We start from the raw sequence: 25890 nt of genomic DNA on the forward strand, positions 1-25890 counted from the left end.
CTGACGGCCCTATTCGGTATTGTTGCAGGACAAGATATCAAGCTGAAGACATCTGATTTACATTTTGTGGCCTTTAGCTCTCTTATAGCTAGGAGGGTGCTTTTGTTTAAATGGAAAGATGTTTTTCCTTCCACTCATGCTCAATGGTTATGCGACGTTATGTCGTACTTAGATTTAGAGAAGATTCGTTGTTCAATTTCTGAATGTTGTCAAGACTTTTAAACGTTGTGGGGACCCTTTCTGAATTATTTTCAAAACTTTCAAAACCCTCAATTTGTTGTTTAACTTTGGATGTTGGCTATTATTAATTTTTATTATATGAGAAGGTATTTTCTTTTTTTCTCCTTAATAAACTGCTTCGGTCTCAGTAGGGGTTAGATATTTTTTTGTAATAAGTTAGTATATTTCAGTATAACTACTGACTAACCTACATGAATACAGGGTAATGAGATTGTTATTATGAATAGATACAATGTAATTGATAGTTTTTCTCTCATCATTTTTGACCTTTTATATATACTTTCTTGTACTCTGTATTCTTCCATGTAGAAACTAATAAAAGTATTGAAAGAAAAATTTGATGTATTGACTAACGCAGTTATTGTGCAATTGAGTTTGGCTTTGTAAATAACAGTGGAGTTTAGCACTGAAAAATTTGTAAATTGAATAAGCTGATTACTTTTAATTACTTATTCTTTAAATCTGAGCAAAACTAACAAAGACCATTCTTGCACATCTCCTAATGTCACCAGAGAGTTAATCACATTGTGGGACAAGAGTTGCCACAGGCCACAAAACTGTTAGCTGCTGCACCTCCTCTCTGTATGCTGACTCGTCGTTTTTGCTGATGAGACCCACCACCGTTGTGTCATCGGCAAACTTGATGATGTGATTCGAGCTGTGTGTTGCTGCACAGTCGTGGGTCAGCAGAGTGAACAGCAGTGGACTGAGCACACAACCCTGGGGGGCCCCCGTGCTCAGTGTGATGGTGTTGGAGATGCTGCTCCCGATCCGGAATGATTGTGTTGAATGCTGAACTGAAGTCTATGAACAGCATTCGAACGTATGTGTCTTTTTTGTCCAGGTGGGTGAGGGCCAGCTGGAGGGTGGTGGCGCTGGCGTTATCTGTTGAGTGGTTGGGATGATACGCGAACTGCAAGGGGTCCAGTGGGGGGGCAGCGGGGTCTTTTTGTGCCTCATGACGAGCCTCTGGAAACATTTCATGATGATGGATGTGAGAGCAACGGAATGGTAGTCGTTGAGGCAGGACACGGAAGACTTCTTCGGCACGGGGATGATGGTGGCAGCCTTGAAGCACGTAGGAACGGCGGCGCTGCCCAGGGTTGGCTGCAGCTGTCATTAGCCGATTGTTCTTTTCCCAGCAAACGATCAATTAAATCAGTCATTCTCTGCAAAGTTAGGTTTAAATTTCTTTTGCAAACTTTCTTAGGTATTTTGCAAAGACTTAGGTATTTGTAAGGTCAGTTGCCATTTATTCAGTACTACCTCTACAGAAAAAATGTGGCATTAATTTTCTTGTTTCTGTTGCAATTATTCTTTGGTTACAACTTTCTTAACATGCACTCTGTAATGCAAATACTATAAAAGGGTAGTTTTTAAATATTTTTGTAAATACAGTTTAGGTTTGCCTATGTATTGCTTAGCTTCTTTATTAATATTAAAGTGATTCTCCTGCTCAGTGATATGATTTTCATCTTGTCAAGCAATTTGAGCAGTTAGAAGGTTCAGAAGAAAATTCATTAATCTGAAACACTCTGTTCTCCTCAGGTAATTGATTTGTTGAGTCTTTCCAATTCTTTTTATATTGCTTTCCAGACATGATTCAGTTTTCCTGGAAACTATTCTTGTACTCAACTATTCTTGCACTTGCAATTCTGGAACTTGATATAAAATATTAGGCACTTCAAAACTGAGTTCCAATTCCCTTCAGAAAGCTTATTTTGAGATGTGATGTCTGTTAACAGGGATTCAGTGCCTATGTTTTATTGTTTTACAACATTGAATCACAGTGGATTTAATTTGGCTTTTTTGACACTGGTCAACAGAAAAATAGCATTTCTTGTCAAATTGAAACTAGATCTCTAAAAAGTAATAAAATTTTTAATAAATATAAAACACAAAATAATTAATTGCGTAAGTATTCACCCCTGCTCCTTTTAATAAGACACATCAAATCATCACTTGTGCAGCCAATTGGTTTTAGAAGTCACATAATTAGTGAAATGGAGATCTGTTTTTCGAGACCTGTGTGCAGTCAAGATGTTTCAAATGATTGTAGTAAAAATACACCAGTACCTTGGAAGATCCAACTGCTGGTGAGTCAGTATCCTGGCAAAAACTACACCCATGAAGACAAAAGAACACTCCAAGCAACTCCCCAAAATGATTATTGAAAAACACAAGCCAGAAGATGCATACAGGAAGATTTCCAAGTCACTGAATATCCCTTGGAGTACATTTAAGTCAGTCATCAAGAAATGGAAAGAATATGGCACAGCAGGCTATCCTCAAAAGCTGAGTGACCGTGAAAGAAGGAGACTAGTGAGGGATGCCACTTAGAGACCTGTGACAACTCTGAGGAGTTTCAAGCTTCAGTAGCTGAGATAGGGGAGACTGTGTGTGCAGCTGTTGACTGGGTGTTTCACCAGTTGCAACTTTACAGGAGAGTGACAAAGAGAAAGCCACTGCTGGGTGGAAAAAAACACATGAAATCTTGGCTAGAGTTTATCAGAACGCATGTGGGTGACTCTGAAGTCAGCTAGAAGAAGGTTGTATGGTCTGATGAAACCAAAATTGAGCTTTTTGGCCTTCAGACTGAACGCTATGTTTGGTGTAAGCCAAACACCACACATCATCAAAAACACACCATCCCTACCATGAAGCATGGTGGTGGCTGCATCATACTGTGGGGATGCTTCACTACTACAGCAGGCCCTCAAAGGCTTGTGAAATTAGAGAGTAAAATGAATGCAGCAAAATACAGGGAAATCGTGGGGAAAACCTGATGCGGTCTGCAAGAGAACTGCGACTTGAGAGAAAATTTGTTTTCTGGCAAGACAATGACCCCAAGCATAAAACCAAAGTTACCCAGGAATGCATTAAAAAACACAAGGTTAATCTTGAGTGGCCAAGTCAGAGTCCAGACCTCAATCCAATTGAGAATTTGTGGCTGGACTCGAAGAGGGCTGTTCACTCACGATCCCCATGCAATCTGGCAGAGCTTGAGCAGTTTTGTAAAGAAGAGTGGAGGAAAATTGCAGTGTCTAAATGTGCAGAGCTGTTAGAGACCTATCCACACGGACAGAAGTCTGTAATTGCTGCCAGAGTTTAGATCATTTTGTATAGTTCTCACTTGGACATAAAAAGTCTTTTTCTGTTGATCAGTTTCAAAAAAAGCCAAATTAAATCCACTGTGATTCAATGTTGTAAAACCATAAAACATAGAAACTTCCAAGAGGGCAAATACTTTTTATAGGCACTGTACTTTGGCAGACTTTTAATGCGTGTAGTTCATAAAGACACAAATGGGAGCAGGGTCAGGCCATTTGGCCCTTTTGAGATTACTCTGCCATTCAACAAATTTATCAACAATCTTTAAACACTATTTTCCTGCCTTATCCCCAAATACTTCAATTCCTTTACTGTTCAGAATTTCCTTGCTGTGAATGCAGTCGATAACTGATATGGGTAGAATCTCTCAATTTCTGAGTGAAGAATTTTATGTTCATTTAAGTCCTAAATGCCCGGCTTATTTTTAGACTGACTGCTAATTCTAGTTTCCTTACTTAGAAGATATGCCTGCCTTGCTCTGACTTTTTTTGAGTCTGCTGGGAATGTTACACATTTTAGTCATAGTCATACTTTATTGATCCTGGAGGAAATTGGTTTTCGTTACAGTCACACCATAAATAATAAATAATAATAGAAATAGTAATAGTACTATTACTATTAGTAGATAGTAAATAGTAGTAGTCATAGAAATAATAAATAGTAATAGAAAATAGTAATAAATAGTTAAATAGTAATATGTAAATTATGCCAGTAAATGATGAAATAAGTCCAGGACTAGCCTATTGGCTCAGGGTGTCTGACCCTCCAAGGGAGGAGTTTTAAAGTTTGATGGCCACAGGCAGGCTCTGTGCTGCATCTCGGAGGAATGAGTCTCTGGCTGAATGTACTCCTGTGTCCACCCAGTACATTATGTAGTGGTTGGGAGACATTGACCAAGATGACATGCAACTTAGACAGCATCCTCTTTTCAGACACCACCGTGAGAGAGTCCAGTTCCATCCCCACAACATCACTGGCCTTACGAATGAGTTTGTTGATTCTGTTGGTGGCTGCTACCCTCAGCCTGCTGCCCCAGCACACAACAGCAAACATGATAGCAGTGGCCACCACAGACTTGTAGAACATCCTCAGCATCATCCGGCAGATGTTAAAGGACCTCAGTCTCCTCAGGAAATAGAGACGATTTTAATGAGAACTCCCTTCATTCTTGTAAACTCTATATGGTGAGACCTGGCCTATTTGACCACCTCTTCTTTGAAAGACATCTCACCTTCCCTGGAACCAGTCTGTGAGCCATCATGGCAATTATATAGATTTTTAGATTTTATCCTCAAATGTACATAAAACTCCATATGTGATATTACCAAAGCCTTTTATTTTTGCAGTTAGACTTTTTAATTGTATTTAAATCCTCTAACCATAAATGCCAATATATTATTTGCCTTCCTAATTGCCTGTGCAACAGTACGTTAGCTTTTAGTGACTTGTATACAAGAGCACTCAGGTCCTTTTTGAGTGTTGACATTTCCCAATCTCTTGTTATTTTGAAAAAAATACCAGTTCTGTTTTTTCCACCAATATGGATAACCTTGCATCTTTTCAAGTTGCACTCCATTGCCATGTTGCTATACACCTATCTGCATCAATTGACATCTTCAGCAATGCTGTCAATCCCATTTAGTACTTTCATCGTTGAATGTTGGATACTGCATTTGGTTCTGTCAGCCAAATTGTCTGGACTGTGAATAGAAATAAACTTGTTTTGCTTATTCACAGATGTAGGCCATTTGACCCAAGGGGTTCATACCAGTTGCAGCAGAGCAATTTCATTGTACAATATTCTATATCCCTTTCTACCCTTGGCTCCTTACTTCACTGTAGTCCTCCAGTTTATTCCACTCTCGTGTTCATTAATTCCACTTTGATTCTTCTTTGGCACTTAAAGCAACACTAAGGGCTAATTTACAGGATCGTTTACATTTAACCTACCATATTCTATCGATAAATTTGCATGGCTGTTGGTAGGATTGCAATGCATAGAATCTAGACTGAAGCATAAACCATACATAATTGTCTCTATCTCTGCATTGATATGTTATTTTGGTAAACTTTTCCTTGTAGTTTGCAAAAATGGTAAAAGTCTTTCATGCAGAAACCATTGGTTTGAGTGTTGCTTAGTTCTTTAGTGGAAAGGAACTATGACAGTATCAGTTTTAAAAAAAACTTGTATTGGTATGTTCTCAAGAGATGTGTCTCAAAAATATGCTAATGCTGTAAGAAGATCTATGATTGCCTCATTGTTGGGTATGTCTTTGGTAGTAGAATTTTAAGAAAATCATGCTTTTCCTTTTGTATGATTATAAATGATATCGGACAAATGTACTGATGCCATTTTATCTATCCTGATATCTTAATGTATTCTTGCTTTTCTGTTGACATTAGGCTTGGGACATGGGACATTCGTTGCAGGGGTAATCGCTAGCATGCGGGAATGTCAGGGATTGGCACCAGATGCAGAGCTACACATTTTTAGAGTCTTCACTAACAATCAGGTAATGATTACTTTCTAACCAGTCATTGTAAGGGTTTGAGTCTGAGAAAAGGGGTTCGCATTTTGATCATTTTTTCTGAATGAGCTATAACTGTTCTTGTGAACTGAAAATTCTCCAGAAAATCTCTTAAAGTATTATTTTTAACACATTGGTAAAATACCTAGTTTAATAAGGTATTCCTTAGGATAGAGAATGCCATGTTATTCAGTAGGTGAAAGTCACCTTTGTAAATTGAAGACCAGTCCTCCAAAGAAATATTTTTAAAAATATTCATAAACTGAGGAATTATTGTGTATTGTATTTTGAAGAGCTTAGCTTCCAAAGTTTAATTATTGTATTTTGTTACAAAGAACCTGATTATTTAAATAAATGTATGAGCTGATCAAATGATCCATGCAAATTGTCAAAAGTAAATTCAGTGGCTTAAACTTTATATAACTTGGATTAGCAGTAAAATACAGTAATTCCCAATTTCTGAATGTTTGCTTTAATTTTTCATTTCAACATCATTTCAAGATTTTCAGGTCTTAAATTTTATTTATAAAGCTAACTTTCACTTTATGAATAATTCACTCACCATCTAGGAATACATTATATTAAAAAACTTGCAATGTGTTTTACCCTGCCTTTGATTTTAATGGAATTTCCATTAAAGCATTTTCCAAGAACATATTTTTGTAAATCAAGGGATGCTGTATTTTCAATGAAAGTATATCATCCTTTACATGGGTGTATATCTCAGCTAAAAATCAATAGCTGGCTGGAGCACTTCAAATTCAGCTGGTGTCCAGGAATTACATTAAATATAAATGTTGTATTGATCTCTTAATCGCACAGGCTTGAGTCTGTATTCTTGCTAAATGTTTTGGAAACATTAATTTAGTAATTTGCCTACTGAAGCAACAGGTCTACAGCAGATGCTAACTCTTTGGCTTTTCACACAACCCTGAAACATCTGGGCAGCAAAGATGCATACATCAGGATGCTCTTTATTGATTACAGCTTGGCACTTAACACCATCATCCCTTCTAAACTAATCAGTACACTCAAGACCTGGGCCTCAATACTCCCTTATACAATTGGATTTTGGATCTCCTCACTTGTGGACCCCGGTCAGTTCAGATTAACAAAAACATCTCCTTCACAATCTCCATCAACACAGGGATGTGTACTTGGCACTCTATTCGCTTTACATCTATGACTGTGTGGCTAAGTACAGCTCCAACACCATATACAAGTTTGCTGATGACACCACTGTTAATGGCTATATCAAAGGTGGTGATGAATCGGCATATAGGAGGGAGATTGAAAATTTGGCAGAGTAGTGTAATAACAACTCAATGTCAATAAGACCAAGGAACTGATAGTAAACTTAAGGAAAGGGAAACAAGAGGTTTATGAGCCAGTGATCATCGGAGGATCAGAGGTAAAGAAGATCAGTAATTTTAAATTCCTGGGTGTCACTATCTCAGGGGACCTGCCCTGGACCCATCATACAAATATAATTGCAAAGAAAGCACAACAATGCCTCTACATCCTCAGGAGTTTGTGGAGATTCAACAAATCATCAAAAACCTTGGAAAACTTCTATAGATGTGTGGTGGAAAGTGTGCGTACTGGCTGCATTATGACCTGATAAGGGAACACCAGTGCCTTTGAGAGGAAAATCCTGCAAACGGTAGTGGATTTGGCCCAGTATATCATGGGTAAGACCCTCCCAACCATTGAGCACATCTATATGAAATGTTGCCATAGAAAAGTGGCATTCATCATCAAAGATCCTCACCACCCAGGTCATGTTCTTTTCTCGCTGCTGTCATCGGGTAGAAGGTACAGGTGCCTCAGGACTCACACCACCAGGTTCAAGAATAGTTACTACCCCTCAACCATTAGGCCCTTGAACTAAAGGGGATTACTACTCTCATTGAGGACTCTTTTATGTTGTTATTTCATGCTCCTTATATATTGCTATTTATTTGTTATCTGCATTAGCACAGTCTGTTTACACTTCCCGATGTTTACAGTTTATGGATCCTGCTTACAGTCACTGTTTTATAGATTTGCTAAGTATGCCCACAGAAAAAGAATCTCGGGGTTGTATGTGTTGACATGTATGTACTCTGTTAATAAACTTTATTTTGAACTTAGAACTTTGAATGGGGTCAGTGGGTGAAGCATCCTTGGGAAATGGGGTAAGGGCAAAATAAACAACTAATTAAAGTCACAGATCTTTAATTAAATTTGGGCTTTAGATAATTGAACAAGAAACTTGTATTGCTAAGCATCAGGAACTTGCTTCCTGGGTTGCGTGTGATTTGCAGGGATTGGCAATGGGCCTCAGTTATTTATTATTTATGTAAACGACTTTGAAAGCACTAAACAAGAAATTGTGAGGAGAGCCTAGTGATTTAAATTGATATTTTTAAGTGAACAGGCAAAGGTCTGTGAATGGGTGAGATTGTGGGAATGTGTGAACATTTGGCTGCATTAGGGTATTTACGTCATGCAAGTAATGCACAGCTGTTAGCTATTGGTGGATAAAGGAAATCTGTTTTAGAAAGGGGTATGATTTAGAAGGTCCATTAGTTTGTATTGGTGGCATTATGCAGATATTCTACAACTTGTCTCCTCATTGTGATCAGCTAATGGCTTTGTGATCTCATGATATTTTCTTCCATTCCCTCACCTGAAGACATTTCGTTGTGTTTTACACTTTATTTTAATGAAGGGTCAAATTGGCCTCTAAACAAAGAACCTATTCTGCTCTGATTGTCGAATTATGAATTAGTGAGATCACGTTCATGAAGCTAACCGTTCAGAGAGGCTTAATTTCAAATTCAGATGGAATAGAAAGTCACTAACTTAAAATACATTAAGGAAATGATATTAAATTATTCAAGAGAAATGAGTGTACAATTTAAACTTTAAGCTTTAACTGGGCAAATTCACATTACTGTAATATTTCACAACCAAATAGACAAAACAAGGACTTTGTCCTTAACTGCATGCCAAGTTCAAAACACAAGCCAACATCACTTATACAGCTGTTAGAGAAATACATGTTTTTTGTTAAGGAAAGCAGTATTTAACATGAAAATAAGATAAAATATTATGGAAATAGAATCCCTCTTTTAAAGCCAACCTCCAGACTGCAATTCACAAACTACCTCCACCCTTCACATGCATCAATCCAACCTGCTTATTGAGTAATAGGTTCAAATTCCAGGTGTATTTTTCAATATGTAATTAAATACTGTTGTAACAAGTTTCAAGGGCATCTTTCTTTTAATTAATCCAGTAGGATATTAGCAAATGAGTTGTGCAATCTGAAGGGTCTGGCCCTTTTCAATTCTAAGTTCTAATCAGAAGACAACTTAAGCACTACTGTGAAAGCAAATCCTACTTGGATATGGGCCAACTGGGAAATGTTTAATAAATATTCATCTGCTGGTGAGCCATTTCAAATGCTGCCATTTTCTTTGATCTGATTGTATCCATGAATTGGGAACATGTTACATAGCCTCTCAAGCTTTCTCTGCCATAAATTCATGGTTGACCAGACTGTAACCTGAATACTGCTTTTCCATCTACCTATGGTAACAGTTCAATCTGTTGCTTATCAAATATATATTTACCTCTTGCTAGAAAATATTCTGTTGTCCTTTGAAGAAGAGAAAATCTACTAAGTCCAATACTTGGTGGAGGGATTTGACTTTTTTTTAACTGTTGTAAATGGCCTCCCCTTTCTTAAAAGCAGTGAAACCCTAGTTCTAGATTCTCCCACAAAAGAAGACCCTCTCCTTGTCTATCTGTCAGGACCCTTAGGACATTGCTTTTCCATAAGAAATAGGAGCAGAATTAGGCCATTTGGCCCACTGAGTCTGCCCTGCCAATTCATCATGGCTGATCCTATCAAGAATCTTATCAACCTCTGCCTTAAATGTACATAAAAACTTGGCATCTGCAGCTGCTGGTGGCGGTGAATTCCACAAATTCTCCACTCTCTGGCTAAAGAAATTCCTCCTCATCTCCATTGGAAAAGGACAACCCTCTATTCTGAGGCTATGTACTCTTCCACCATAGGAAACATTCTCTCCACATCCACTCTATCAAAGTGTTTCACCATTCAATAGTTTTCAATGAGGTCACCCCTCATTTTTCTGAATTCTGGTGAATACAGGCCTAGAGCCATCATACACTCTTCATTTGACAAGCCATTCAATCCCAAAATCATTTTCCTGAACCTTCTTTGAACCCTCTCCAGTTTCAGCACATACTTCCTAAGATGAGGGGCCCAAAGCTGCTCATAATACTTCAAGTGAGGCCTCACCGTGCTTTATAAAGGCTTAACATTGCATCCTCACTTTTATATTTAGTTGTTTTGAAATCAATGCCAACATCACATTTGCCTTCCTCAACAAGGCTCAACCTGCAAATTAACCTTTAGGGAATCCTGCACGAAGACTCTCAAGTCCCTTTGCACTTCAGTTTTTAGGTATTTTCTCTCCATTTAGAAATTAGTCAACCCTTTCATTTCTTCTACCAAAGTGCATGCCCACACACATCTGCCATTTCTTTACCCATTCTCCTAATATGTCTAGGTCCTTCTGTAGCCTCTCTACTTTCTCAAAACTACTTGCCTCTCCACTTAGCTTCATATCGTCTACAAATTTTGCAACAAAGCCCTCAATTCTATCATCCAAATCATTGACATGTAATGTAAAAATAATTGGCCCAGTACAGACCCCTGTGGAACAACATTAGTCACTGGTAGCCACCTAGAAAAGGCTCTCTTTACTCCCACTCTTGCCTCCTGTCAATCAGCCACTGCTTTATCCATGCTAGAATCTTCCCTGTAATACCATGGGCTTGTGGCTTATTAGGCAGCCTCATGTGTGGCATCTTGTCAAAGGCCTTCTGAAAATCCAAGTACACAATATCAACCAATTCTCCTTTTGTCTATCCTGATTGTTATTTCTTCAAATAATTCCAACAGATTTGTCAGGCAAAATTTTCCTTTGAGGAAACCATGCTGACTACATCATTTACCTCCAAGTACCCTGAGACCTCATCTTTAATAATCAAATCCAACATCTGAGATCAGACTAACTAGCTTTTCTTCTGCTCTCCCTTCTTGAGGAGTGGAGTGACATTTGCAATTTTCCAGTCTTGCAGAACCATTTCAAAGTTGAGTGATTCTTGAAAGATCATGACTAATGCCTCCACGATCTCTTCAGTAACCTCTGTCAGAACCCTGGGATGTACACCCTGGGATGGCCACCTTTGTTTCCCAAGAACCTTTTCTCTAGTTATGGTGGCCGCACACACTTCATCACCCCGACACCAGGAACTTCCGCCGTACTGTTAGTGTCTGCCACAGTGAAGACTGATACAAAATACTTACGAGGGGTGATTGATAAGTTCATGGCCTAAGGTAGAAGGAGTCAATTTTAGAAAACCTAGCACATTTATTTTTCAACATAGTCCCCTCCTACATTTACACACTTAGTCCAGCGGTCGTGGAGCATACGGATCTTGGATCTCCAGAAAGTGTCCACAGATGGGTGATTGATAAGTTCGTGGCTTAAGGTAGAAGGAGATGAGTTATACAGCTCTCGTTACATGCACATGCAGGTCAACTCTGTCAGTGATTATGGAGAAAGTTTGAAGTTAATAACTCATCTCCTTCTACCTTAGGCCACAAATTTATCAATCACCCCTGATGAGTCATTAACTTCTAAAATTGACTCCTACCTTAGGCCATGAACTTATCAATCACCCCTGGTATTTAGTTCATCTGCTATTTTGTTGTTCCCCCATTACTACCTCTCCAGCATCGTTTTCCAGCAGTCCAATATCCATTCTCTCCTCTTTTTCACTTTATGATCTGAAGAAACTTTTGGTATATTTTTTATATTGGCTAGCTTACTTTCGTATTCAATCTTTACCATCATCTTTTTTAGTTGCCTTCTGTTCGTTTTTAAAAGCTTCCCAAGACTCTAACTTCCCACTAATTTTTGCTGTATTTATATACCTTCTTTTTGGCTTTTATATTGGCTTCCCCTGTTCGGCACAGTTGTGTCATCTTTCCTTTAGAATTCTTCGTCTTTGGGATATATTGATCCTGTGCCTTCCGAATTACTTCCAGAAATTCCAGCCATTGATGTTCTGCATCATCCCTGCCAATGTTATTTTCCAGTCAATTCTGACTAACTCCTCTCTCATGCCTCTGTAATTCCCTTTACTCCACTGCAGTACTGATCCATGTGACTTTAGCTTCTCAACTTTCAGGGTGAATTTGATCATATTATGATCATTTGTCCCTCAGGATTCTTTTACCTCAAGGTCTCTAATCAGTTCTGGTTCATTGCACAACACCCAGTCCAGAATAGCTGATCCCCTAGTGTGCTCAGCTGCGAGCTGCACTTAAAAAGCCATCTTGTAGGCACTCTAGAATTTTCCCCTCCTGAAGTCCAGCACTAACCTGATTTTCCTAACCTACCTGCATATTAAAATCTCCTATGACTATTGTAACATTGCCCTTTTAACATGTATTTTCTATCTCCTGTTGTAATTTGTAGGCCGTATCCTTACTACTGTTTCGGGGTTTGTATGCAACTCCCATCAGGGTCTTTTTAGCCTTGCAGTTCCTTAGCTCTATCCACAAAGATTCAACGCCTTCCGACCCTATGTCACCTCTTTCTAATGATTTTGCTTTATCTTTTATTAACAGAGCAATGCCGTCCCCTCTGCATTCTTGCCTGTCTTTTCAATACAATGTGTATCCTTGGACATGAAGCTCTCAGCTATAATCTTCTTTCAGGCATGACTCTGTGATGCCTACAACATCATACCTCCCAATTTGCAATGTGCTGCAAGTTCGTCTACCTTATTCCATATACAGCATGCATTCAGATACAACCCCTTCAGTCCTGTATTCACCCTTTTCAATTTTGTCTGCCTTTTACATTGCAACTCATCCTGTTAACTGCAGTTTTGCCCTATCGACAACCTCTCCTCACGCCTCTGTTTGTAAACCAGCTACCTCATCTTCAGAACTATTACCTGCCTTTACCACAATACTTCTTGCATTGAAGTATATGCAGCTCAGTACACTAGTTGTACCATGCTTAGCTTTTTGGTCCCTAACTCTGAGGTCTACCAATATCTGCCTCCACAACCTGTTCCCATCCCCCTGAAACTAGTGTAAACCCCACTGTGCAGCATTAACAAACGTTCCCGCTAGGATATTAGGTCCCCTCCAGTTCAAGTGCAATCTGTCCCTTCTTTACAGATCCCACCTTCCCAGTGATCCAAAAATCCCAATGCAGAACCTTGTCACTCATCCTACCCATCTCATTGGTACCTATATGTACCATGACTTCTGGCTGTTCACCCTCCCACTTAAGAATGTTGAAGACTTGATCTGAGATATCCCAGACCCTGGAACCTGGAAGGCAACATACCATCTGGGAATCTTGTTCTCGTCCACAGAACCTTCTGTCTGTTCCCCTAACTAACAACTCCTCTATCACTACAGTGTTCCTGTTCTTCCCCCTTCCCTTCTGAGTCACAGAGGCAGACTTAGTGCCCAAGACCCAGCTACTGAGACTTCCCTCTCTTAGGTCATCTTCTGCCCCTCACTGTATCCAGTGTCTGTTGTTGAGGGGCTGGCCACAGGGTCACACAGAGGCACTAGCTCCTTAACCCCTTTCCCTTTCCTGACGGTCACTCAGTTCCCCTTAAGTGTAACTGCACCTCTGTATGTCCTAGCTATCATCCCTTCAGCCTCCGGAGTTCACCTAATTCCAGCTCCAACTCCTTAATGCGGTTTGTTAGAAGCTGCAGCTGGATGCACTTCTCACATTTGTAGTGGTCATGGGCACTGGAGGTCTCCCTGATTTCCCATATCCCACAAGAGGAGCATACCACTATCCTGCCTGGCATCTCTACTGTCCTAGCTGTGCAGATATAAAGAAGAGAAAGAAAAAACTTGGAATTTTTCCTTCCTTTGCTTTCTCTGACTGAGCTAAAGCCTCAAGATCACCACTCTGACCATCTCGACCCAGATGATGGCCACTGCATTTGTCCCTGCCTTGCTTTAATTTGCTTTTGCTAATTAATCCCAAGCGCCGATTGTTTGCTGGTCAAAGCTCTTTTTCACTGACCACCCACTGCTGCCTTTTATCCTGGGGCAGTAGATCTGATTGAAGTCCCCTCCTAAGACTTCCAATGTCCGATTGGCTGCTGGTCAAAACTCCTCTCATTCTTTGAAATTGCATCTGATGCAAGCCACACTTTTACAGTCTTTCTTCAGCAAACAACCATCCCCATTCTGTGTGATATCAGCCTTTGTAACCTGCTTCCTAAACTTTAATCATGATTGGTTATTCTGGCTTGCTCTTGCACAGTACTTGTTTGTACTTCAGTTAAGTACAGTAGATCAATACTCTCTTGTAATGTAAATGAAGCATACACTTAATTTATTTGTATTCAATTCATCAAGCAAGAAATAGATTCCTTTGTATAGATATTACAAATAATACAAGCCTTTTCCAAGTCATTCACCAGGACACCAAATCCTTCTGCATCCTCTTGCCTTTCACATTGGTATTTTCTCTTGTCAGAATGGAAAACTTTACATTTCCCTACATTGCATTCTATTTCCCTGATCTTTGCCGATACACTTACCAATTTGCCTTGGAAACTTACTTGTATGCTCTTCTCAATCCCCGTCCCATCTATTTGTGTCATCAGCAGATTTAGCAATCGTGCATTTGATGTTTTCATCCAAGTCATTTTTAGAAATAGGTGAGACTCAACAAAGATGCTTGTTTGTCAGATGCCATTAACACACTTTAAAATAAATTGAATGTGCTTCTATATCCTCTTCTCCTACTCTGATGTTTTTGAAATACTTTTGGTTCATAATTTAACAGGAAAATCATGACTACATTAGTTTGCTATTTACTAATCAATTGGATTTTATTGCTCCTCCCGTCCTCACTTGTTAATTTTATTCATTATGATTTGTCCTCTAAACTTCAGTCCACGTGGTTTTCTACATTCTGTACCTTACAGTCATTAAGAACAGTGCATTGTTATGGTTCATTCACTCTTTCACCTACAAAATGTAGAAATTAACAGCATCATGTGCCAACCTCCAACATCATGAGTGGTTGTCCTGGCTTGCTCTTGCACAGTAATTGTTTGTACTTGTTCAAGAGAGCTTAGAAAGATTCTTCACATGATGATTAACAAATTGAATGTACTTCAGTTAGGGTAAGCAAAACAATGTCTTCTGAACTGTGTCATAGTTGTTTCTGATAGATTTTTCTCTTGGAGTACTGGAGGGGGCGGTTATGTGGAAGTTTCCTTGAAGATTGATGTCATGTGTTGCTGTCCTCCAGCAAATAGCTTGCATGATTAAAATAACAGCTGGATGGTCTGGGTCATCCTTTGTCTATGGAAAAATCTCAAGAGTAGGAAGATAAACGGATGAGAAATTAAAAAGGAAATCTAGTGGTAACTCCAGTTTCTAGGTAATTTGGTTGTCTTTAATTAATTTTGAAGCATCCATCAACACTATAAACAAAGTTGTGCACTGATAGATGGGATTGCATCCTTTTCCTGATAGCCCGAGGGCATCCTTGTAGCAGGGGAACTAATGATTTTGATGTGCATGCTTTTTAATATGCCTTTACTAGCTGCCACTAAGATTTACAAAGTGTGTATATTTATTGTGGCTGTAAAAGGAAGATTTTTAAGAATTCATTAACTTGCCTGACTTCAGAGTTTCAATTTTCAAGAGTTTATTTTGTTTTTTGTTAAAATCCTATAATCTTTTCAGCAGGGGAGGACGTTACAAATTTCTACAAAGAGCAATGAATAATAGTGGAGAAACTGAAAATGGGGATTTTACTTAATATTAAAGCACAATATTGGAAGAACTTAACGGTACTTCAGTTAGCGCAGCCTTTGAAGTTACTGTCACAGTTGGTAGATTGTTTTCTTAGGAGATACCTCAGTGGTTGTATGGAAAATTTAGAATTTAAAAACTCAGTTGATGCTTCAGGTTAGTCTTTGTCAGGACATTATATTTGAGTTTTGGGGTAAAACTCTGGATCCTTTTAACATTTCATGGCACTGGCTCAGAGATTGGCACGAAATGGCATCCAATTTTGTGTGTGTTGCTCAAGATTTCCAACATCTGCAAAATCCCTTGTGTTTACAATTTACCGTTGAAATATTTTGTCACCGTACGGCCATTTCAAGATGCGCTGCTTGCTGATTGATCAGGTTACGGCACTGTTGCTAGTTCTCTAGGGGTTTATAACAAATAGGGTAAAAGGAGTTGGTGGGAAGTTGAGTACCTAGAAATCTGAATTAGAAATATCTACTAGGCTAGAAATATAGTCCTGAAGTTTTATTAAGGAATCTGATTTTATTATGCAGGTGTCTTATACCTCTTGGTTCCTGGATGCCTTTAATTATGCAATTTTGAAGAAGATAGATGTTCTGAACCTCAGCATAGGAGGGCCAGACTTCATGGATCATCCTTTTGTTGATAAGGTATGAAATTAAAATTGATTTATTATAGAATGTACAGAGGTACATTAAAAAACTTGCCTTGCATATCGTTGATACGGATCTATTCATTACACAGTGCATTGAAGTAGTACAAGTTAAAGCAGTAACAAAATGCAGAATAAAGTGTAACAGCTGCAGAGTGCAGTGCAAGATTATAATGAGGTGGACTGTGAGTTCTAGGAAACCATTCAATAGTCTTATAATGAGGTAGAAGTTTAAATTCCAGATGCAAAACTTCTCCACAAATTGCCATGATCCTTAATGAAGGTGTGGAGATTTGATGGGTAGAAATTTTCAATTTATTAAATGAAGTATCCTTCTCTACTTGTATTTCAATTGAAAAGAGTCTTTTTGCAGTTATGCGTTTTCTCTTTTTGATGATATTACTGTTAGGTGGAAACTTAAAAGTTGTCAGCTTGGTTCAGAAAGAATCAATGAAAATCCTTTTTTCCATAAGCAATTTTTCAATGACATTTGGTGGCAGTCTGCAAATCTACCAAGTGCATGGTTCACATTTTAAACTGTCTGTTGCTTAATTTATAGTTTTTAATGTTATTTTTACAAAATAATGTGATTTGTATTTCAAGATATTTCATGAATATTTGAACACAGACTTCAAAATGCCATTTTTCATGGAGCCAGCAATTAAATTTGTTCTATAGGGATGGGTTATCATGAGTGTATTGTGTCATTGCTGGTAAAGGGGCACAGGGGACTTTATGATTTAGATGGTGAAGAATTGAGCTGCATGAACGATTGAGGAGCTGGCATTGAAAAGTTGAGGCCAGCATAGATCTGCTTTGATCTTGTTGAATTCTGTGGTAGAACCTGAGAGTTCTGATGATTTAGTCTTCCTATTTTTTATGTACCTCATCAGATAGGCATTAGCCCAGTTTTAAAACCCTCTATTTCTCTTGAGGAATCTGTTGAGAAGTTAAACTAGTGCCATAATCTGTGTTTTCACAGATGTGAGTGTTGCAGTAAATAATCCAATTTTACATCTATGTAAATGTGGCAAGTCATAAAAAGCATGTTTTAGTGCAGTTTAACAAACATTTGCAGTGGACCTATTTTAACCATCTTTTTTGAAAAGCATTCAGTAAGATATCATTCAATAGATTTATGATCGTCAGACTGTGCAGTGAGCAAAAAGTTAGCAGGATGGATAGCCAGCTCACCATATGACATCTTTACATTTAAGCTTTGCTTTTGAACATTGTTGTCCCTCAAGGATGTGCGGTGAGAATTCTGTAATCACAATTTGCGTGAATGATCTGCAGTTTCTGATTTGTGGAGCTTAATATTGCAGTTGGTATACGAAAGCAAAATATTGCAAAATAACAAGTTTGGATCATCTATGCAGTTGGGAAACTTGTGTCAATGTAATTAAGTCTGTGGTTTCACATTTTGGTGTGAATACTAAGGGTCATGTGAAAATAAAAATAAAAGGATTATGGGAATACAAACATTGCTAAACACCACACACAATGCTGGAGGAACTCAGCAGGTCAGGCAGCATCAATGGAAATGAATAAACAGTCAATATTTTGGGCCAAGACCCTTCTTCAGGTCTGTCAAGGAAGGAAAAAGATGCTAGAAGTAAAACCTGGGAGTGGGGAAGAAGGACTAGCTAGAAAAGTGATGGGTGAAGCCAGGTAGGTGAAAGGTTAAAGAACTGTAGAAGAGGGAATCAGATGGGAGGGAAAAGTTGACTAGGGTGAAAGGGAAGAAGGAGGGCCACCAGAAGGAGGTGATAGGTACGTGAGGAGAAGAGGTAAGAGGCCATGGAATGGAATAGAACCAGAGGAAAAGGGGAGGGAAAACATTATCAGAAGGAGAAATCGTTATTTGTGCCATCAGGTTTACCTAGATGGAAAAGAGGTGTTGCTCTTCCACCCTGAGAGTGGCCTTATGTTATAACATATCTCATAACATATTGCTAATTGTTTTTATCGAGGTTAATAAGGTCTTTTTAAGAGATAGCAAAGTCATCCACGGTATCATTTTGTCAAAACAACTATGAATTGTTTTTAGAAGGATGGAATTTGCAGACCAACAATGTATTTAATCTTGGATAAAAGTGCCCAGCAATGGCGGCTGCTGCCTCTGGAAAAACATACAAGGGCACTAGGGAATTTGCTTTTTCAAAAAAATATATATTTTTTGTTCAAGAATTGTTGCATCTTGTAGTTGTGTTACTGAAAATTCACTTTTGTAAGGGTCCTAAATTGTGCATTCACAAGAGAAAAAGCAAACAGAAACCTACTGAAGGCCATTAAGGGTGTTGAATATTCTCTAGGAAACTTCTTTCTTCAGAATATGATCACAGTGGATGAGGCAATGATATAGATGCACACGAGACCGAGGTAGTGAGGCTAATGTTGATCAGAGCTACATAGGTCCTACAGTATTCAAGTGGAGCTAGTAAGGTCTCAGTAGACAGTTGTTTGTGCTGTATATTTCATTTTGAGGATGGTTGATTAGTTCATTGTATCTGACTTGTCGTAAGTAAATTTTAATTCATAAATATTTGCTATAGTTACAGAAAATGCACTGGATTAACAATGGTACAGTGTTCTTATTTGATGACGTACGTTGTTGGAGAAATGTACAGGGACTCTTCATCGTGGTTTATCTTGTTCTATATTCTGGTGCTGAAAACAATTATTCCTTAGTAGTGCCACGTTGATAAGGCCTCAAGGCTTGTTGGCATAGCCATGCTTAGCCTGCGCCCTGGTATTGAAATTAACCATGGCATCACTATTGCAAAGATACCTGACCTATATTAAATTTACTGCTCTGCTGTTAGCATCTTAAAAAGACAAAAAAAACTCGTTTTGCTCTTCTTCATCTATCACCAGTAATATTTATATTATTAAGAAATTATATTTCTAGCTAATGTGTGGTTTGTCATTTAATGTTTTGTATTGTTACATTTTGGTTAATTTGCAGGTACAATGGAGGTAAGTTGCTGTTCCTATCTTAAAGCAAACCTAAAATGATTATATACTGAATGAAATTACTGTGATGGAGTTCGTCTTTTGTGAGGTTGCAGGTTGGAGGGGAAGGAAGTGAGGTGGGAGGTACAGAGGTAAGTTTGCTTTTAATTTCATGGTGTCTTTTGCCCCCTTTAGGTTTGGGAGCTGACTGCTAATAAAGTGATCATGGTCTCTGCAATTGGTAATGATGGGCCTCTTTATGGGTGAGTTTGCTGTAATTGATCTTGGTTGTGAAATTCAAAGTTCGAGGCTTGGTTACAGCACTGACAAAGCTGATTGTGCTTTTGTGTCTAGCCGCAGGATTCTGGGGAAAAGTAGTGTTTCTGTTTGCAGCGAAGAAAGACTAGATTTTTTATTATTACCCGCAGGCGCTATGGGTAAATAGATAAATCAAGGTTAGAGTTAAGAAGTTGGATGAATTTGAGATGCATTTCACACCTATTTGTAGGACATTGTCCAAACTTGTTAATGACAAATATTAGTGACTATTAACTTTATAAATGACAGTCCACGAAACAACTTTAAGTTTTCTGCTACACACATCAAAGTTGCTGGTGAACGCTGCTGCTAAGTGCTGGATAGAAACACTAAGCATCTGAATTACAACAACTGCACTGGGTTTCATTGTGTACTGTAACTAGAATGCAAGTTAACTTTTATGAAAATAGTCTCATTCACTTAAATCATCAACTTTGCATTTGCAATACATTAGGCAGTAGAGCCATAACAGAAAGCAGAATGCTGAGGCTAGTTTGATCAGCTATTACACTAGAACTACAATGCAAAAAGGGGTCAATTGAGCCACTGTCCATGCCAGTTGAATAAAACTACTTTGAATAATTTCAAACACAAGAGATTCTGCAGATGCTGAAAATCCAAAGCATGGATTTCCATGCAAGGTCAATTTCTCCTTTTGGTAATTTTTTCCCCCCTCCCTCTTCCCTCTTCTTGTATTCCATACTCTGGCCTCTGTCCTCTTAGCTCATTTCCTTACCTGCCTATTACCTCCCCCTGGTGTACCTCTTCCTTCCCTTTATCCCATAGTCCACTCTTCTCTCCTATCATATTTCTTCTTCTTCAACCCTTTACCTTTACTACCCACCTGACTTTACCTACCACCTTCCAACTGGTCCTATTTTCCCTTACGCCATCTTTTATTCTGACGTCTTTCCCCCTTCCTTTCTAGTACTGAGAAAGGGTCTTGGCCCAAAATGTCGAATGTTTCTTCATTTTCAGGGATGTTGCCTGACCTCCTGAATTCCTTCAGTATATTGTGTGTTGGTTTGAATAATCTTGCCTTTCAGTAATATTCCCTTATCCCACCAGTTTGGTCTCCAAGTAGATATCAAAATAATTTTGAAACTTGAGTGTTTTTGCTTGTATATGTTGTAAGTGAATTCTAAACCCCAACTACAACTGAAGCAAAATTATTTTTCCTCTACTAATCATTCACTGGTTATGCCCATGTGTTATTCCTTTCCCCACCAACCCAACTATTTTTTCAAGTGTCTCAATATTTTGTACATCAATTTATTGCATTAATAGTAGCCTTCAGGATTATGCTTCTGTACTCTAAAAATGCTTCTTTCTAAAAGAATAGCTAAAACTAGTGCAATTTTGTTTTTCAGGGAAGGGTTGCTATTCAACTTCAGCTTAATTATGAATGTCCAATGTAATTTGTGGATTATTTTCAGAAATTCTTTGACATAGAACCATAGAACATTACAGCACAGAAACAGGCCTTTTGGCCCTTCTTGGCTGTGCCGAACCATTTTTCTGCCTAGTCCCACTGACCTGTACCTGGACCATATCCCTCCATACACCTCTCATCCATGTACCTGTCCAAGTTTTTCTTAAATGTTAAAAGTGAGCTCGTATTTACCACTTCATTTGGCAGCTCATTCCACACTTCCACCACTCTCTGTGTGAAGAAGCCCCCCCCTCCCACCCCACCCCATGTCCCTTTTAAACTTTTCCCCCTTCACCCTTAACCCATATCCTCTGGTTTTTTTCTCCCCTTGCCTCAGTGGAAAAAGCCTGCTTGCACTCACTCTATCCATACCTATCATAATTTTATATACCTCTATCAAATCCCCCCTCATTCTTCTACGCTTCAGGGAAGAAAGTCCTAACCTATTGAACCTTTCTCTGTAATTCAGTTTCTCAAGTCCCGGCAGCGTCCTTGTAAACCTTCTCTGCACTCTTTCAACCTTATTAATATCCTTCCTGTAATTTGGTGACCAAAACTGTACACCGTACTCCAAATTCGGCCTAACCGATGCCTTATACAACCTCACCATAACATTCCAACTCTTATATTCAATACTTTGATTTATAAAGGCCAATGTACCAGAAGCTCCCTTTACGACCCCATCTACCTGTGACGCCACTTTTAGGGAATTTTGTATCTGTATTCCCAGATCCCTTTGTTCTACTGCACTCCCTACCATTTACTCTACCTTGCTCTACCTTGGTTTGTCCTTCCAAAGTGCAATACCTCACACTTGTCTGTATTAAACTCCATCTGCCATTTTTCAGCCCATTTTTCCAGCTGGTCCAAATCCCTCTGCAAGTTTTGAAAACCTTCCTCATTGTCCACTACACCTCCAATCTTTGTATCTTCAGCAAATTTGCTGATCCAATTTACTGCATTATCATCTAGATCATTGATATAGATGACAAATAACAGTGGACCCAGCACTGATCCCTGTGGCACACCACTAGTCACAGGCCTCCACTCTGAGAAGCAATCCTCCACTACCACTCTCTGGCTTCTTCCATTGAGCCAATGTCTAATCCAATTTACTACCTCTCCATCTATACCTAGCAGCTGAATCTTCCTAACTAACCTCCCATGCAGGACCTTGTCAAAGGCCTTACTGAAGTCCATGTAGACAACATCCACTGCCTTCCCTTCATCCACTTTCCTGGTAACCTCCTCAAAAAACTCTAATAGATTGGTTAAACATGACCTACCATGCACAAAGCCATGTTGACTCTCGCTAATAAGTCCCTGTCTATCCAAATACTTGTAGATCCTATCTCTCAGTACTCCTTCCAAAAGTTTACCTACTACCGACGTCAAACTTACCAGCCTATAATTTCCTGGATTACTTATAGAGCCTTTTTTAAATAACGGAACAACATGAGCTATCCTCCAATCCTCCGGCACCTCACCCGTAGATATTGACATTTTAAATATATCTGCCAGGGCCCCCGCAATTTCAACACTAGTCTCCTTCAAGGTCCGAGGGAATACCCTGTCAGGTCCTGGGGATTTGCCTCAAAATAGCAAGCACCTCCTCCTCCTCCTCAATCTGTGTAGGTTCCATGACCTCACTACTTGTTTGCCTTATTTCCATTGACTCCATGCCAGTTTGCTTAGTAAATACAGATGCAAAAAACCCATTTAAGATCTCCCCCATTTCTTTTGGTTCCATACATACCCGGCCACACTGATCTTCAAGAGGACCAATTTTATCCCTTACTATCCTTTTGCTCTTAATATACCTGTAGAAACTCTTTGGATTATCCTTCACCTTGACTGCCAGAGCAACCTCATGTCTTCTTTTAGCCCTCCTGATTTCTTTCTAAGTATTTTTTTTTGCACTTTTTATACTCCTCAAGCACCTTATTTGCTCCGTTTCTTATACATGTCATACATCTCTCTCTTCTTCTTTATCAGAGTTCCAATATCCCTTGAGAACCAAGGTTCCTTACTCTTATTCACTTTGCCTTTAATCCTGACAGGAACGTACAAACTCTGCACTCTCAAAATTTCTCCTTTGAAGGCCTCCCACTTACCAATCACACCCTTGCCAGAGAACAACCTGTTCCAATCCATGCTTTTTAGATCCTTTCTCATTTCTTCAAATTTGGCCTTTTTCCAATTTAGAACCTCAACCCGAGGACTAGATCTATCTTTATCCATGATCAAGTTGAAACTAATGGTGTTATGATCACTGGAACCAAAGTGTTCCCCTACACACACTAACGTCACCTGTCCTAACTCGTTTCCTAATAGGAGATCTAATATATCCTCTCTAATTGGTACCTCTATATATTGATTTAGAAAACTTTCCTGAACACACTTACAAAATCTAATCCGTCTAAACCTTTAACAGTATGGGAATCCCAGTCAATATGTGGAAAATTAAAATCCCCTACTATCACAACTTTATGTTCCCTGCAGTTGTCTGCTATCTGTCTGCAGATTTGCTCCTCCAATTCTCGCTGACTATTGGGTGGTCTATAATACAACCCCATTAATGTGGTCATACCTTTCCTGTTTCTCAGCTCCACCCATATGGCCTCGGTAGACAAGCCCTCTAATCTGTTCTGCCTGAGCACTGCTGTAACATTTTCCCTGACTAGCATGCCACCCCCCTGCCCCCCACCCTTCATTCCTCTGCCTCTATCACGTCTGAAACATCGGAACCCTGGAACATTAAGATGCCAGTCCTGCCCCTCCTGCAGCCAAGTTTCACTAACAGCTATAATGTCTTAATTCCATGTGTCAATCCACGCCCTCAGCTCATCAGCCTTCCTCACAATACTCCTTGCATTGAAGTAGACACACCTCAGAAGATTATTACCACCACACACAACCCTTCTATTTGTGACTTTGCATGATTTTTTATCATCATTTATTTTCACCCCCGCTCCACTGTCTGCTCTGGCACTCTGGTTCCCATCCCCCTGCAAATCTAGTTTAAACCTTCCCTAAAAGCACTAACAAACCTCTGTGCAAGGATATTGGTCCCCTTGTAGTTCATGTGTAACCCATCTCTCTTGTACAGGTCCCACCTGCCCCAGAAAAGGTCCCAATGATCCTGAAATCTGAAACCCTGCCCCCAACACCAGTTCCTCAGCCACATGTTCATCTGCCCGATCATCCTATTCTTACCCTCACTGGCACGTGGCACAGGTAGCAATCCTGAGATTAGCATCCTTGATGTCCTGCTTTTTAACTTCCTACCAAGCTCTCTATACTCACTCTTCAGGACCTCCTCACTCTTTCTTCCTACGTCATTAGTCCCGATGTGTACCAGGACATCTGGCTGATCACCCTCCCACTTCAGAATGCTGTGTATGCGATCAGAGACATCCCTGACCCTGGCACCCTGGAGGCAACAAACCATCCGGGAGTCTCTGTCACGACCACAGTACCTCCTTTCTGTATCTCATTGAGTCCCCTATCACTACCGCTCTCCTCTTCTTCCACCCTCCCTTCTGCACTGCAGAACCAGACTCAGTGCCAGAGATCCGACTGCTGCAGTTTGTCCCAGGTAAGTCATTCCTTCCCCTCCCTCTCCCCCCCCCCCCCCGCCCAACAGTATCCAAATCAGTAGACTTGTTGTTGAGGGGAATGGCCACAGGGGAACCCTGCTCTGCCTGCCCTTTCCCCTTCCCTCGCCTGATGGTAACCTAATTACCTGTGCGCTGCTGCTTTGGCGTAACTACCTCCCTGAAGCTACTATCTATAAACACCTCATTCTCCCAAATGATCTGGAGGTCATCCAGCTCCTGCTCCAGTTCCTTAATGGATCTTACTTTGTTAGGAGCTGCAGCTGGATGCACTTCTTGCAGGTGTCGTTGTCAGGGACCCTGACTTCCCACATCCTGCAAGAGGAGCATTCCAACATCCTGCCTGGCATTCTCTCTACTCTAAATAAACAAAACAAAACTTACCGGAACCTATCCTCTTTGGTTTGATATTTGTTTGTGGGATGGAAACAGTACCTGACCGGGAAAGTACACTGAACCGTGTCCATGCTCATTCCATTCCCTTTATTGGAGAGTGTGGTTTCAGCTACATGGATCTTGCTTTCTGGAATCCTAAATCCCTTTACTGAATGAGTCTTTCTTATAAATATTGTTGATGCTGCTCAAAAATAAAGTTCTTCCTTTATTGCAAGACTTAAATTATTTAAAATCTATTGATTTACATAGAGTCATTAAAATTGCACAAAACGACATGTTGTCTTTCTCCTATGACTTTGATTATTGCACTGTGGGTGTACCTACACCTCAGAGTCTATAGTGGTTCAAGAAGGCAGCTCATCACCGCCTTCTCAAGGGCAACTAGGGATGGGCAATAAATGCTAGCCTAGCTGGCAACACCTACATTCTGTAAATGAATGAAAAAAAAATTGCACTGCAGTTTCTCGAATCTGAAGGCTGTGGATTCAACTTTGCCTTGGCATTTGAGTGTAGTCAGAAGTTGTTTGTTTTAGCTGATATGCTTAAAGCTTACTTCTCCATGTTAGTATAAAAAGTTGGATTGGCAGTAATTGCAGAAGGTCAGGAGAGTTCTAAACTCTTGACATGCGTGAAGACTTCTGGAATGTTCAGTATCATAAACGTGTTTATGGCATCTTTGACAACAAATTAGTATGTTTAGACCGGTCTATTTTGCAGTGGCAAAACTTCAAAAA

The 25890-nt window shown here is 39.5% G+C and overlaps 1 protein-coding gene across 3 annotated transcripts in view; it reads left to right on the forward strand.

The window, feature by feature from the left end:
• Positions 1 to 25890, forward strand: part of mbtps1 (membrane-bound transcription factor peptidase, site 1) — a 125725-nt gene that overhangs the window by 36624 nt on the left and 63211 nt on the right. For all 3 annotated transcript variants that reach the window (XM_072279408.1, XM_072279410.1, XM_072279409.1), the window contains exons 6-8: positions 5755 to 5864; positions 16320 to 16436; positions 19589 to 19656. In XM_072279408.1, the coding sequence (XP_072135509.1) occupies positions 5755 to 5864; positions 16320 to 16436; positions 19589 to 19656 (295 nt within the window). The remainder of the gene's footprint in view (positions 1 to 5754; positions 5865 to 16319; positions 16437 to 19588; positions 19657 to 25890) is intronic.

This window comes from Mobula birostris, chromosome 15 (assembly GCF_030028105.1).
Source record: "Mobula birostris isolate sMobBir1 chromosome 15, sMobBir1.hap1, whole genome shotgun sequence".
Taxonomy (NCBI): Eukaryota; Metazoa; Chordata; class Chondrichthyes; order Myliobatiformes; family Myliobatidae; genus Mobula; species Mobula birostris.